The sequence below is a fragment of the Lampetra planeri genome, chromosome 57 (assembly GCF_965212315.1).
Source record: "Lampetra planeri chromosome 57, kcLamPlan1.2.h2, whole genome shotgun sequence".
NCBI classification, from domain to species: Eukaryota; Metazoa; Chordata; class Hyperoartia; order Petromyzontiformes; family Petromyzontidae; genus Lampetra; species Lampetra planeri.
Genome location: NC_136163.1, coordinates 5,424,930 through 5,439,529, shown reverse-complemented (window position 1 = coordinate 5,439,529; position 14,600 = coordinate 5,424,930). Strand labels below are relative to the sequence as shown.

Sequence of the window (14,600 nt, the reverse complement as noted above, 5' to 3'; positions counted from 1 at the left end):
TCCGCTGCAGCGTTTTGTACTCCTCCGTGCGCAACACTTGCCAATGCAAGTCCCCTGAACCCCTTCGTTTTTAATCTGGTGGCAGGTGTGCGGTGAGTCATCACCGAATGGAACCAAATCCGCCCACCCCCCAAACCCGCCACTGTGTCGCTCGCCGCACGTCGCCGGTCCCTCGGGGCTCGAGGACGACGCGTCCATCGGGTTTCAGCGGTGGCTCTTCAGGCTGCCGAGGAGTCCAATTCTGGACCCGCAGATCATTGGGCACCGACGAGGGCACGCGGTCCCACGCGGGAGCGGAATCCGCAGCAGAGGTCGCAAATGGGTTTTAATTCCTTACCCATACCCGGCCGCACCAGGGTCGCAAACGGGTACCCGTACCCGGCCAGGTACGGGTATCGGGTACCTGATTGCGACCTCTGGGATGAAGCCATGTTGCAGGCGTGGGTGGGTTGATTCTAGGAACTTGAATTGTGAGAAGAGACAAGACGTTGGGAAATGAGTGACAAACAGTTACTCACCAGTGACTCACGGTCTACCCGTACCCGGCCGCACCAGGGTCGCAAACGGGTACCCGTACCCGTACCCGGCCGGGTACGGGTAGCCGGGTATCGGGTAAGGTATGGGTATCGGATACCCGGTTGCGACCTCTGATCCGCAGTGCCGGCGAATCCGCTTCAGCATCGAGACGCCGGGTCTCGAAGTGGGGCCGCCGCTGCATCCACGGCCGTTGTCGTAGGCCTCTCAAGGAGACGAGGGCCCATCCGCTGCGGCTCAATGGCTCGTTGAGTTCGAGTGCTCATGAATCGGCGTGAAGGCACAATGGATTGATGCACAGCGGAGAGTAATAAAATATACCCCTCAGCAAGTCTGCTGCATTCCTTTGTGCACAACTGCCACAACCACTCCGTTCAATTTTGCGTGATACATACATACGCGCCGTTTCCAATGTAGCTGGCTGCGCGTTGCAATGCAAATGATAATATAATCTAAACAATTGTTATTTTCCAAGGCAAGGCCCACTGAGCAATATAGCTCTTTTTCAGAAGCGACCTGGTCATCACAAATAATAGCTCGATGAGGTGGCTTATCATAGCGGAAGACCCGGAGAAAAATCCACACGACCACAGGGAGAGAGAGACACGCAAGCTCCAAATATACAGCAGCAGGCGTCAGGGTCTGGATGGAAACCCACGACCTCCTGCATCCAAGGCGAGGGAGTTAACATCTCCTAGCCATCGCCGTGCCCAATACCTCTCAGATACGCTGAGAGGTATCAAGATGGATGCCTATGCCAACCAAAAAATACCCCCCCCCCCCGCCTCCCGGCCACCGCTGTGTAGCTTTAACAAACTGTTAGGGCAAGTGCTGTTAGCGAGCACCTATGAAAACCAGCGTGGCACGAGGGGGTGGGTGGCCAGCTCCACGCCCGGCCACCTTTGTCTCCCGAGTGGAGCACCAGGTACTCATTTGAGGCTGAGCCGACCTAGGAGAGAGGCCCAGGACCGGTTCAGATAATCGTCACTGGGTCTTGGTGGCGGCCGTGAGCGGGAATCGAACCCGGGTCGTCCGGTTCATAGCGCAGCGGCACTAACCGCTGCACCACCACTCCCAGTAACGCACACACAAACACACACAGACACACACGTACGCAATGGCCTGTGTCAGCTGAAAAACCTCCTATTACTCAAAAGCCAATCGGTTTAGTCAATACCCGGTGCATAAAGCAGCTGCACGGGGCGACGCTGCAGCGTGGGATGGCCGGTATTGATGCAGCCCGGCTGAGATAAATAAAGGCTCAGTGCGTAGCCCGCAGGCAATCATTTCACTCGGCCGTGACCAACAATGTTGTGGCCCGTGCGACTCCTCTACCCGCTGTGCTCTTTACCGACGATGAGACGAGCGACGGCGTGCCGATATATCATCCTAACCGGCGCCGCTGCAGCCTTCAGCCATGGTCACAGCACAGACAGGCCCCTGCCAGAACGTTGACTGTAAATTATTTTTTAACTATACAACTGTTTTTTTGTATTCTCGGTTCTTTCAGTAAAGTCACGTAGATAGAAAATAATCATAATAATAAAATAAATTTTAAAATAAAAATAATAGATTGAAAATAATATTTTTTATTTTCTATCTATGTGACGTTACCAAAAGAACCAAGGATATGAATTCCTGCAGTCACGACAGTTTTAAGTCAAAATATGTTTTTATATTTATCCAGGCGAGGCCTCACACTGAGCTACGTAGCTCTTTTTCAGAAGCGACCCCAGCCATCGCAAACGATGGCTCAACAAAGTGGCTCATCATCATCGCGTGGACATCCTATCGCGGCCAAACACTCTAAACGCGCAACGGTGATTTTGAATGTGCAGGGGAAAACCAGAGGACCCAGAGAAAAATCCACGTTCTAGATTTGAAGTTTTCGTGACTGCAAGGATCCATACTCTTTGGTTCTTTCGGTAAAGTCACGTAGATGAATAATAAAAATAATATTTTTCATCTACGTAACTTTACCGAAAGAACCAAAGACTATAAAAATCCACGTGAACACAGGGAGAGAGACACGCAAAACTCCAAATATACAGCAGCAGGCGTCAGGGTTGGGATCGAACCCACGCCCTCCTGTATACCTGGCGAGGTAGTTAACATCTCGCCAGCATGGCGCCACCGTTGCATTGAGCCTTCGGGTTTGCCATCTGTCCCACTGTACACCAAACTCAGATTGTATTTCTTCGTCGGCACGACAGCAGTTATCGTACCTGTGCAGTATGTTACATTTCTTTCACGCAATATGTAGCAAAACGTGCTAATCGGAGGTGCGAGGAAAGAACAACAAAGTAAACAAAAAAAGCAGTTCTTAAGAAATTAGTTTTCAATCCAGATTTAAAAGTACAGAGAGCTCCAGTGGATGGTTAGCCAAAGGCCGCTACGAGGAAGACCAGAGTTTGATCGTTTTTGTTCCTTGACGAGATCAGCAAGGAATTGTGGTTCATTTGTGGCTTTTGTTGGACAGGATTCTTCAGGAAATTGTAGAGAATAAAAAAAAAATCTCGTTTAACGCGCGGCAGTGTGACGCTGCGAGCAACTGTTCGGTCCAGAACAAGGCACTCACCACGTGTAAAATCTTCTCTTCGATTTCTTCAATCGTGCAGTTCTGCACACAAAACGAGAGGCAGGCAACGTTGGTTTCTGAAACGACGTCAACTTATCGGGGAATGGGAGGCTCCGGAGTGAAAGGAGCTTTTCTCCCGGCTCGATGCGACCACGCGTTTCACTTTGACAGAACCGGCTCAGAGGTCGCGTGCTCGCAGATTTAACTCAAGCGCTGCGTTCAATAGTAGCCTGCCGCCGCCCGACCTAGCGACATCGCTTTTTGGGTTTAGTTTGTTGTCTTTCCCCCGCACCTCCGATTAGCACGGTTGACTACGTACGGTGCGAAAAAAGTTCAACAACATAAATACATCGCGCATCAGTGGTGCCAATAAAATGAGTACCACTTTGCGGGGAAGTCAGCGGTGATTGTTGCTTGGATAGACCTGTCCCTACCATAGGAATGTGGAATTTCCATCAACTGGATCCGCGGGGCTGTTAATGGGGGTCGAACACCAATAGCTTGGTGCTCAAGTCGGCGGGAAATAACTTCTGACTTTGACCGTGCACCCCGGATGTAATTTTTAGAAAGACATGCTGTACCAATGAATAAATAAATGACACACCTCCAGCGTTTTAAAATCTTAATTTCACTAACGGGTCCCGTTTTACTTTCAATCAGCGGATGTGTCGCCGCTCATTCAGTGACCTTAATTATCCGCGCCCGCTATAGCCAGCGCGGGCGAGTGAATCACGCTTTCCCCGTGTGTGTCAAGAGGCACTCGGAGATAAGTGCAGGCTGTGCATTCATTATCATTGATGAGCGTCGGTGGCTGCCCAGGCAGGTCTCTGCGTTAATTCATCGTGACACCATCTGGCCAAAAAACTACATGTACAAATAAATAATAATACTGGCAGCATCTCAAAAATTATACGCTCACACACAAAGATCCCTCGCCCAGGCCAGCACGGCGCACGAGGGGGTGGGTGGGTGGCCAGCACCACGCCTGGCCGCCTTTGTCTCCATAGTGGCGATATTTACAAACCACATCAGGTATTAACTTGAGGCCGAGTCGGCCTAAGGAAGGCCTAGGATGGGTTCAAGATAATTGTCAGGTGTTGGCCATGAGCGGTAAACCAACTTGGATCACCGGGTTTGTAGCACAGCGACGCTAACCGCTGCGCCTCCGCTCCCAGGAAGCTTCAACCCAGCATAACGCGGCGAATGAAAATACGTCGTTCAAACACACGGGCGCGCAGACGCGCCTGCTCATATGCACGCACGCACCCACGCACAAAACAAAACACAAAAAACGGCAGCTACCTCGGCGGATGCTCGTTAAAAACTCCCGCATTGAATTTTGATCGCGAGCCCAATGGACGGTTCGCAGTAATGCACTGGGCCTCTGCGACGGGGCGCAAGGGGGGGGGGGGTCATCGTTTTGAATCTCGTTATAAAACAAAGCGACTTGCTCCCCGCCGCCCCTATCAAACCGCGCTTCCGTAATTAGCGCTGGGAATTTGAAACGCGACTTTTCAACTGAAGCGGCGGTTGGAATTCGTAATGCACCGAGGAGGGTCGTGGGGTGGGGGGGAAGTTTGTTTATGCTGGTGCATTTCACCCGCTGTTTATTTCTATTCAGGGCTCTTTTGACGATCGTGTGATGAAATCAATTGACCGAGAAATGTAAACTACAAAAGGCTATACACTATTTTTATTCTACCACGTAAGGGCCACTGAGCTAATATAGTTCTTTTTCACAAGTGACCTGGCTACAAAGGATCGCTCAACAAAGTGGCTTATCGCGTGGAAATTTATAGTGGCAGCCAAATACCGATTCTCAGTGTGGAGGAAAAACCGGAAGAGCCCGTGAGAAATCCACGAGAGAGAGAGAGAGACATGCAAACACCAAAGATACAGCAGGCGTCATGATCAGGATCGAACCCACGACCACCTGTACACTGGGTGAGGTAGTTAACATCTCGCCACCGTGGCGCCCCATGGACAAGATGTGGCGTCACACATGAGACCATGACGCTCGGCTTTTTGTGGCGATCCTTTAAAAAAAAAATCAGATTTTTTTTTCATCCAAAACTCATCCCCTACGTTTTACTTTCACTTCCTACCGCACTGCAGAAAATATTTATGAGGAAATATATCCTTCGACAGCAGTGTGCAACCGCCCGCTCTCGCACAAAAACACGCTGTCATGGAATATTTTATGTCCGCTCGAGATATAAATGGAGTGGGTGGGGGGGGTGGCCGACTTAACGGCTCCCGCGAGGAGGGAGGATTTATTGATAATTCACCCCGAACGCCACGGCGCGAGAACGGAAGGACGGGCTGGGAATGTGGAGGCAGACTCACCGTGGACCTTTGGAACAGTGGCGCAGCGAGAACGCTGAATATTAAACTGGAACGCAACCCACACACGTGCGTTGTTCTATTTTTTTCCAATGGCCAACAAAGCCATCATGCTTAACTGCAAGGGAAACTCACCCACTCACTCACCCACTCACCTCACCAGGCTGCAGGTCACAACAACACACTCACCCACTCGCTCGCTTGCTTGCTCACTCACCACACTGCAGGTAACAACAACACACTCACTCGCTCACCCAATCACCACACTGCAGGTCACAAACAAAACACTCACTTGCTCACCCACCCAATCACCACACTGCAGGTCACAAACAAAACACTCACTCGCTCACCCATCCGCTCATCACACTGCAGGTGACACCACTTATCTTTCTGCTTCTACCCTCTCACCACTCCACTATGAAATTCCACTTCCATCATCACCACCCCCACCATCGTCTCTTTGCCCAGCCCCCACCCTCCACCCCAAAGCTCATGTGATAAACAACCTTGCTCGATTCAAGAAACGCGTCACCGCAATGCACTCTTCTCTACTCCACCTTCAATGGTGCCGTTTGTTGCTGGCCGCTGGGCGTTTTGGAAGCGCTGACCTGGCGTGTGACCTTGGAGAGCTGCAGGCAGAGCTGCACGACGGCGTTGTGCGCTGCCGCGAACTCCTCGGCCTCAGAAAACCTGCGGAGACACGGGCGGGTCGCAAGGTTCAACATACGCACATACACCACTGATGCTAGCTGTGGCCGGGAATCCAAACTCAGGTCGTCGGGTTCGTAGTGCAATGGCTGTGCCACCGCCGCATCCCACAATGCACCGGGACCGATTACATCGAACGGCACGGTTCCGGCTCAGAGCGATCACGCGAAATAAAGCCGCGATGCGCTTTTCGAAGATTGAAAGCGCACATTTTTTTTTCGCAACGCTATAATAACCATCCCACGCCGCCATCCCTTCACGATCACTCAGACGGGTATCACGCGTGAATCGCTTAATACCTCTCTCAGTCGCGATACAAACCAGACAGGGGCCATTTAAAAAATTCGGATATAATTAATAAAAAAATGTAAGGATTAATTGCGACGCACCAAGTGATAATGGAAATCGGCAAAAAAGCTTTGACTCTTCGAGATGAGACTCAGTCGTCGTTGTGTTTGGAAGAAGGGCCGTCGACTCCCGGAGCGTGGCAGTCTTTGCGTTAAAAGAAGAAAAAAATGTGCTGCCGGATCACTCGGTGAAATAAACGCGCCCGCGCACAAGGAACTGCAATCGTAGGGCTCAGGGTTGTGACAATGTGAAGGATGGAGTTGCACAAGGGTACGAGAACGACATCAACGCTGACGGAGGGCAGGTTTCCCCTCGCGCTGCGCGGGTTCGGTTTGTGCGATTTCGCTCCGATTATATGCGGCGAACCGATTTCTATCCAAAATTCGCTCTACCGTGCCGTTTTAATTCACTCGCGTGCGGCGGCTATGCGATCGGGCGTGGGACAACATTGTGTGCATACTGTAATGTGTGCACTAGGGGAGGCCCAGGACCGGTTCAGATAGTCATCACTGGTGTTGACCATGAGCGGGAATCGAACTCGGGTCGCCGGGTTCCTAGTGCAGCGTGCTAACCGCTACACCACCGCTCCCCACTACACAAAGACACACGTGCACAGATACATCCAGCCATGAAGACATAAATACAGCATTGTGTGTGTACTGTGTGCATTCCTCGGCAGGAAGCCGTCACCTTGTGCGGTGCATTGTGGGTTGGGTGACTGTGCGCTCCATGATGCCGAGTGGGTTCGCTTTGTGCGCCCCTGTTTTTTGGAAGGCATCATCTACTCCTACTACCGCGCAGAACAAGGGAAACTACGTGCACTTCACGTCAAAGTGCTCACCCTTTGTAAAAAAAAATATATTCTGGAATCTCAAGTTCTTAATGATGGGCAATAACGCTACGCACGCGAAACACATTATCTAACCATGCGTATTTATATAATAAAAGGACATTTATATATATATTTGTATGCTTGATTACCCAGGAAAGCCTCACTCCGTTATTTGGAGTGTAATTTTCCAGCATGGGATGTTTGGCCAACAACCCCCATCGAGTTGACTGTAATTGCATTTTAAAAAACTGGCCTCCGCTTGCAAATCCTGCACCAAACTCGCCAAGATTACTCACCTCCGCCGCCCCATGGGAGGGTTAGGGTGTGGGGTTAATTAATCTGCACTGTAATTAAATGAGCAGAGCTTTTATTTATTTATTTTATCATATCCATTCAACTAGCAGCGCGCATCCTTTGGACGTGACCGTCTGTCCGTCCCTCCAGCCAGCCAGCCAAACTTAAAACTAAAATATAATACTGGATAGAACATTATTTATTTGCACCAAAATTAATCGGAATGTTTATTTAGGCTGGAAGCTCTTGCTCACAGACGTCCGGTCGGCGGTCACTGATCACGTGGTGGTGCTGATGCCCACGGACTTAACGGAAACTGCTCACGTGACTGCTGCAGTGGTGGTGGCGGTCGTTGTTGTCGTTATTGTCGTTGTTGTCGAGGCGACTCCACGAGCCGCCCACAATGCCCACGGGGCACACCGCACCGCCAACGACGGGGCAACGGAAATTAAATTTCACGGCGGTTGTTCCGCGCGAGCCCAGATGTCGAGGATTTAAGCTGCCTTACCCACCGCTTGATGCTGTCACGGCCGAGCAATAATTGTTTAGTGCCACACACACACCGGAGTCGTGATCCAGAGGTCATTGGTTCGACTCCATCTCCCGACGCCGCATGATTCTGCAATCCCTACCCCCGTCCAGAGCAGTGCAATGGTGGGTTAAAGTGCGGGCATTCGCACCTCTTCAAAGGACACCTGAGCCTGTGTGGAAGAGTAGGCCAAATTCCCTCGAGAGGGGCTCTCCCTCTGGAGCTGGCGCTTCTAATAGCATTGGCGCGAGCCAAGAAATTGCAGGGCAATGCCCTTACCCCCCCCCCCGCCCCCCCTCCTCGTCTGCGTGAGTTCCCAAAAAAAAAAAAGACCAGGCAGGGGAGGGCGGATCATCCAGGGGCCCACAGCCGGGCCTATAGCTCCATCACTGGGCGAGGTTACGGGGTCATCGAGAGGTTACGGGGTCATCGAGAGGTTACGGGGTCATCGAGAGGTCACTGCTTCCGCTGGACCTCTCGGCTTCCGCAGGAGGGATGCAATGCGCAATGGGTTGCAGCGTGCAGGGGAGTGGAGCGTGCAGGGAGTTGCAGCATGCGGGGGTGAAGTGGTGACGTCGTGAGGTATCTTCAACGGCTTCCGCGAATCCTTCGTTCGCGCCGACCGGCCCGGAACGCATGACAGAGCTGTCCAAGGCTCCCGCCGCCATGCGCGCCGCGCACCACAACTGCCCCCCCCACCCCCACCGCGCGTGACGCCGCCGCCACTCGCCTGTCGAGCCACGAGAGGAGAGCCTTGGCCACGGCGATGAGCTGCAGCACGGCGGCGAGCAGCTCCGACGAGGCGGGCCCCGCGTCGTCTCTGCGCTGACGGCGACCCACGACGGCCTGCAGGTCGCGCGCGGCGGCGATAAGCTTGCGTGCGAACGCCGCCACGCTGTCCGTCTCCAGGCCGTAGTGCTGCGTCGTGACAAACAGCAAAGCGTCCGCGAGGTGTTACCGGCCTCGCCTGGTACGCAGGAGGTCGTGGGGTACGATCGCGACCCTGGCGATGCCTGCCGCACGTGTTTACTCTCGAGAAAAACGAGCGTCACGGTCTCACATGTGACGCCACATGTAGGACATTGGGCGCCCCGGTGGCGGGATGTTAACTACCTCGCCTGGTGTACAGGAGGTCGTGGGTTCACATCCTGACCCTGACGCTAACATAATAGGAGTTCGCATGTTCTCCCCGGGGCAATGTGGATTTTTCTCCGGGTCCTACGATTTTTCCCCTTCACATTTAGAATTGACATCATGCGTTTAGAGTATATAAATTCCAACGATGATGATGAGCCACTTTGTTGAGCTATCAAGTCGCTTCTACATAGGTCAGTCGGCCTTACCTGGTAAAAATAAAAATAGTTTGTTTTTGTTTGTTTCGGCCAAGCAGCAGCGGCCCATTCACAGGTTGTTGCAGGGGGTTCACGGTTCGAAGCCCACGGCCACCCTGGTTAATTCCGCAGGGTAGCATGAACTGTAAAGTAGGGCGCCGCGTCCCTTTTCCAGTGGACGTCGACGATTCCCGTGACGTCGTTCGAAAAAGTAGGCCGCGCGTCACAAGTTTATCTTAAAAAAAAAACAGAAAATAAAACTGCGAAGAAATGTATCCGCCGATCGCTCAGCTGGATTCCGAGCAAATAAGCGTCAAACTCGCCCCCGACGGCCGACTGCACCCCATCTGTGAAAGACGGCGCCTTCGCTAAAACCTCGCGTGTGCGAGAACGGCGCAGGTTTGAAATTAACTTCACGAATCACGAGTAAGATGTGTTGTCCTTCCCGCGCACCTCCGACGAGCACGGTTGGCTACGTACGGTGCGAAAGAATTTCAACATACGCACATACACATACCCATGCTCCCCTCCACCTAAGACGGCCACTTAATAAAATTGTCACGTGATGAACAAACCTGCTGCTTCGCCAGCACAGGCGGTGGTGTTGGGAGAACGGTGCATTCCTCTTCACCACATTTTACTTTCGCTACCGACACAATAAAAAATCTATGACGAATCGTAACATTGGTCACGAAAGACCTGCATGTGAAATTCACGCAATTAATTCAACTGTCAATGCTCTCGTACGTACGCGCGTATGAATGTACGTTGAACTTCTTTTGCATCGTACGTAGCCAACCGTGCTAATTGCAGGTACGTAAATTCTATATTTGTATATTTATTATTCGCATCACATGAAAGCGCTCCGTACCCGTCGTGGTACGGAGCGCTTTAGCAGAAGCGCCGGGGGGGGAGGGGGGGGTCATCTTCAACTCCAGTTCCTCAAGAAGCTCCCAGCACGTGGAGCGAAACGTCGGACGTCATTCCGAACGACACTCGGCACAACCCCCACGGGCAATCGCAGAGAGCAGTACGCCGTTATTTTAAGACGCGTGTTAGACACACGCACGCCAGAGTATTTTTACGCTGCAAATTATATTTTTCAAGTGAAAATGTGTTCGTGGAGGCATTGCCGTGCTTCACACCTACGCATCACACCAACCACACGTACGTCGCCACCGCCGGCGTCGTCACCGCAGCTCGCGAAACCTACTTAAAATGTCAACGCGCTAAAAAGCACATCTCACTTCCCACCTGAACGCAACACCTGCCTCGCCACGACATCAACATTCTTGAAATAATGAAGCCACCTACGCGCAACACGGAGCTATGGCATCGGCTCCAAGCGCAGCAGGGGGATCGCCGCAGGGATCGCGAGAGAGATGGCGACGGCGCTTGGTCAAAACCCTCATCCAGCAGTCGATCGATCACGCCCGAGGACAGCCTATGCCATCCGTGCCGTCGGCTTCGTATGACGAGGCGATTTTGTTCATAATCTCAGCGTAATGCGCCGTCTCCTCTGTGCGGTCATTAGTCACCAAGCCGAGACCATCAACTCAGCACACCTGAGAACTTCAACCCTGTTATCGTAATGACGCTTGTACGCGTCGATACACGGGCGAGTACACATCCAGGACTTAAAAACGCGTTGCCAAATATCACCCCACTCAACCGAATGGACTGACGGGCATGTGCTGTTAGCAAGCGCCGCGTTAATACCACCGTAACAAATGAAGGAGTGGTGTGATTAGCTTACATTTCCCTATACTTTGCACTCCTATCGTGTTTTTGCATTATTATTTGTTGTAACTTTACGACCTACCACTACTCGCCATAAAAATAATTATTATTCAAATGTATAATGTGGGATTCCATCCTAGGATCCCAATGCGCAATGCATAAAAAGCAGGAAACAAAAACAGAACCAGGGCAACCGACCAAACTCGAGAGGGAAGGTCACTTTAAAGAGACGGGGTTTTCAAAGCAGACTTGAATCTATCTACCGACTTCGATTTCCCGATTCCAAGTGTCGTGGCGTTTCATAGCTTAGGTGCCACACGAACAAAAGCACTGATCGCTAAAAGAGTGCAACCGAGACCCTGGGAGTGTTGAGCCGTTGGAGATCAGCAGATCTTAAGGACCTTGATGGGATATACAAATGCATTAGTTCCTGCAAGTAATGTGGGGTTAGCCCTTTTAAAGCCTGAAAGGTTAATAGCAGTATCTTAAAATCCACTCGGAATTCGATTGGTAGCCAATGAAGGGATAAGAGGACTGCTGTAATGTGCTGATGGAATGGTGTACGTGTAAGCACTCTAGCAGCTGCATTCTGAACGAGCTGGAGTCTGCCCACTACTTTGCTCCGTGAAAAAGAGACTCCGACTTTGACCAGGCTAAGGCCAATGAACTCGCACGACGCTACACAACCCCGCGACTCAAAAGCCAGGATATCACAACGGTGCAAAGCTCAACGCTCTGACCTCTGACCCACCGGGCGACCTTTGCCTTGCCAGTTCTGATGGCTGCTAGGCACGCAGCGAGGCACAGCCGAACAAGTCAGTGTCACATTGCACTATGAACTTAGGCTGTGCACTAACTAAAACTGCGCGTAAAGATGTGGCTACGATATTAACCCAAAAAGCTCAGAAGATTATAGATTTTTCTTTTGCCGAGTCTCGTTTTTTTTCGTTAGTCTCCCTTCGACAAGGAGGCAACATAGATGCCGACTTTGCCCGGTGACAGAACCGTTCGATACACAGTGGCACATGAAAGGCAGGCTCAGTACTGAGTCAGCAGCCAGCAATTTAGCAAAACTCTAGCAGCAGTAGAACTATCCTCTTTATCTGTGGGCACGGGAGGTGGGGGGGGGCAAACTTGGCTGATCCCGTCAGTAATCGACGCAGGATCCACCGGAAAACGTTCACTCCGAGGGCACCCTCAGCTGCTGTGCCCCTGCACTACGGCGAGGAGTGTAACCCGGCTCGCTGGGATGCTGATGGTGGTGGTGGTGGTGTAGTTCACGACACGCCATACTTCACCACTCCCCGCACGTGGAAGTCACCTCCCGTACCGTGTGCTGAGCGCTATTTTAATATTTGCTAATGATCGCAATGAAAGTGCAAATTGAGCAGCGGGACACTGCACGCTTCCGCTCGTTTACGACCAAAAATTGAAAACTGCCCGCGAGCTTTCGAAAGTTTGTAAGGTATTTTACCCGACACGTTAATGTCTCGAATAATTCACAGGCAATGTATCATCCCCGTCGAGTGGTTCCCAGGATGATTAATCTCGGAGTAGAGCAATGCGGCAGTGGCTCGTGCACTGCACCATGAACCCAGCGAGCCTAGATGTGATCCCCAGCTTCCACTAACATCCTGAGAGGTATACTGGATGTGGTGTGCCACGTACGGAAATGTTTTCTGGGTCACCAGACAGACCAGGATGAAGCTTAGCAATGGGGTGTCAGCTCAGGTGGCTGAGAGCATTGTCTGGGCAAAAGAGAGCAGAGAGCCATGGGGGCAGGTGAGTGCAGGAAGCCATGGTTAGGAGAGAAGGAGAGAATCAAGAAGAGGAGGATGTAGAGAGTCATGGAGAAGGAAGGAGAGAGATAAGCGGAGGAGAGAGAGTGGAGAGAGCTAAGGGGAGGAGAGAAAGTGGAGAGAGCCGTGGTGAGGAGAGGAGAGAGCCGTGGTGAGGAGAGTGAAGAGCCATGAAAAGGAGAGTTGAGAGAACTATGGATAGAAGAGGGTTGAGAACCATGGAGAGGAGAGGTTGAGAGAGCTAAGGGGAGGAGGGAGAGCGGAGTGAGAGCCGTGGAGAGGAGTGGAGAGAGCCGAGGGGAGATGGAGTGCGTCTCGTCGCACCAGGGAGTGAAGCAAGCCGGTCGCATGCAGCAGCAGCTCCTGGTGGCCCAGGCGCCCGATGCCCATCACCTCGAGCTGCTCGGCGCTCATGGCCAGCAGGGCCTCGCCGTCCACACGGTGCTCCAGGAAGGCCGGAGCGTACTGCTGCAGGCCCGACTCCAAGCCTGCGCCACTCACAACGTTCATTACGAGAGTCATGAAATCGTGTAGTTATCTGCCGGTGGCGAAGTTTGTACGATTATTGTTGTTGTTCTAACACTTGTGTTCACCAAAGAGAGTCCACCATGTCGTAAAGAAAATATGAAATAGATCAGCAGTCACCGATTCCTTCATATGTGTCAGCACGCAAAATATAAAAGTCGAATTTTTTTTATTGTTTTTGAGGACATTTAAACGTATTCGTTACACAACCCATCGTCTCTACACCCTTATGGGAGTGCGAGATTTCAGCAGCACTGTTTCAGTCAAAGCAAAACTCTTGATCGGTTTTGACACACAGTGTGCCATCAGTCCATTGTGCGTGATTTGAACCAATGCCGGTGAACTGCCGGATATTAAAGGCAAGGACCGCTCCATGTAAGATACGAGTCCGAGTTAACGACGCCAAGTGATTATTGTGAATTGAGTCACCAGTTCCACAACCACTTCCCCCAGCCCTGGAGGCCCGCAATGCCGTGGGAAGTGTTCCGTGGAACTGAAATCGCACGCGGGCCTAGGTGGGCACATCACGCAAGCGATGGAACCATCGGACGCACGAAACTCCCCGCCAACACAGTGGTGGTGGTGACCCTACAGAAGGTAATACAGCAAGTTGGGTTGCGATCTGTCCGTGCGGATGTCTTTTGAGCGAGTGTCCATGGCCTGTGTGGGTTTGTTCCAGGCATGACAATTCGCGTACGATTTTTTTTATTCGAATGTTACCAAATCTATCTATGCCCACGTGTCATTTTTGTCATAATCCTCCTGTGCCACCCCAGGTGACGGCAGTGGTTATCGCACTGCGCTACGAACCCGGCAGCCCGAGTTTCGATTCCCACTCACGAACGGCGACAGTGACGAATATTCTAAACGGTCACGGCCCTCCCCGAGGTCAACTCGTTGTGTATAAACACTTCAGCGCTGGCGAGACAAAGGCGGCCAGGCGTGGTGCCGGTCACCCACTCCCTCGTGTTCCATGCTGGCCTTTACTGGTGCTCGCCAACAGCACTTGTCACAACAGTCTGTTTCGGTGATACGAGGT

General features: G+C 51.9%; 1 protein-coding gene across 1 annotated transcript in view; it reads right to left on the bottom strand.

Annotated features, from left to right (window-relative positions):
* LOC144735806 (connector enhancer of kinase suppressor of ras 3-like) overlaps window positions 1–14,600 on the bottom strand; it is a 33,018-nt gene that overhangs the window by 17,163 nt on the left and 1,255 nt on the right. Inside the window, exons 2-5 of the mRNA XM_078618327.1 lie at window positions 13,361–13,524; window positions 8,897–9,084; window positions 6,013–6,145; window positions 3,113–3,154 (exon numbers count right to left, since the gene is read on the bottom strand). Coding sequence (XP_078474453.1) covers window positions 3,113–3,154; window positions 6,013–6,145; window positions 8,897–9,084; window positions 13,361–13,524 — 527 coding nt within the window. The remainder of the gene's footprint in view (window positions 1–3,112; window positions 3,155–6,012; window positions 6,146–8,896; window positions 9,085–13,360; window positions 13,525–14,600) is intronic.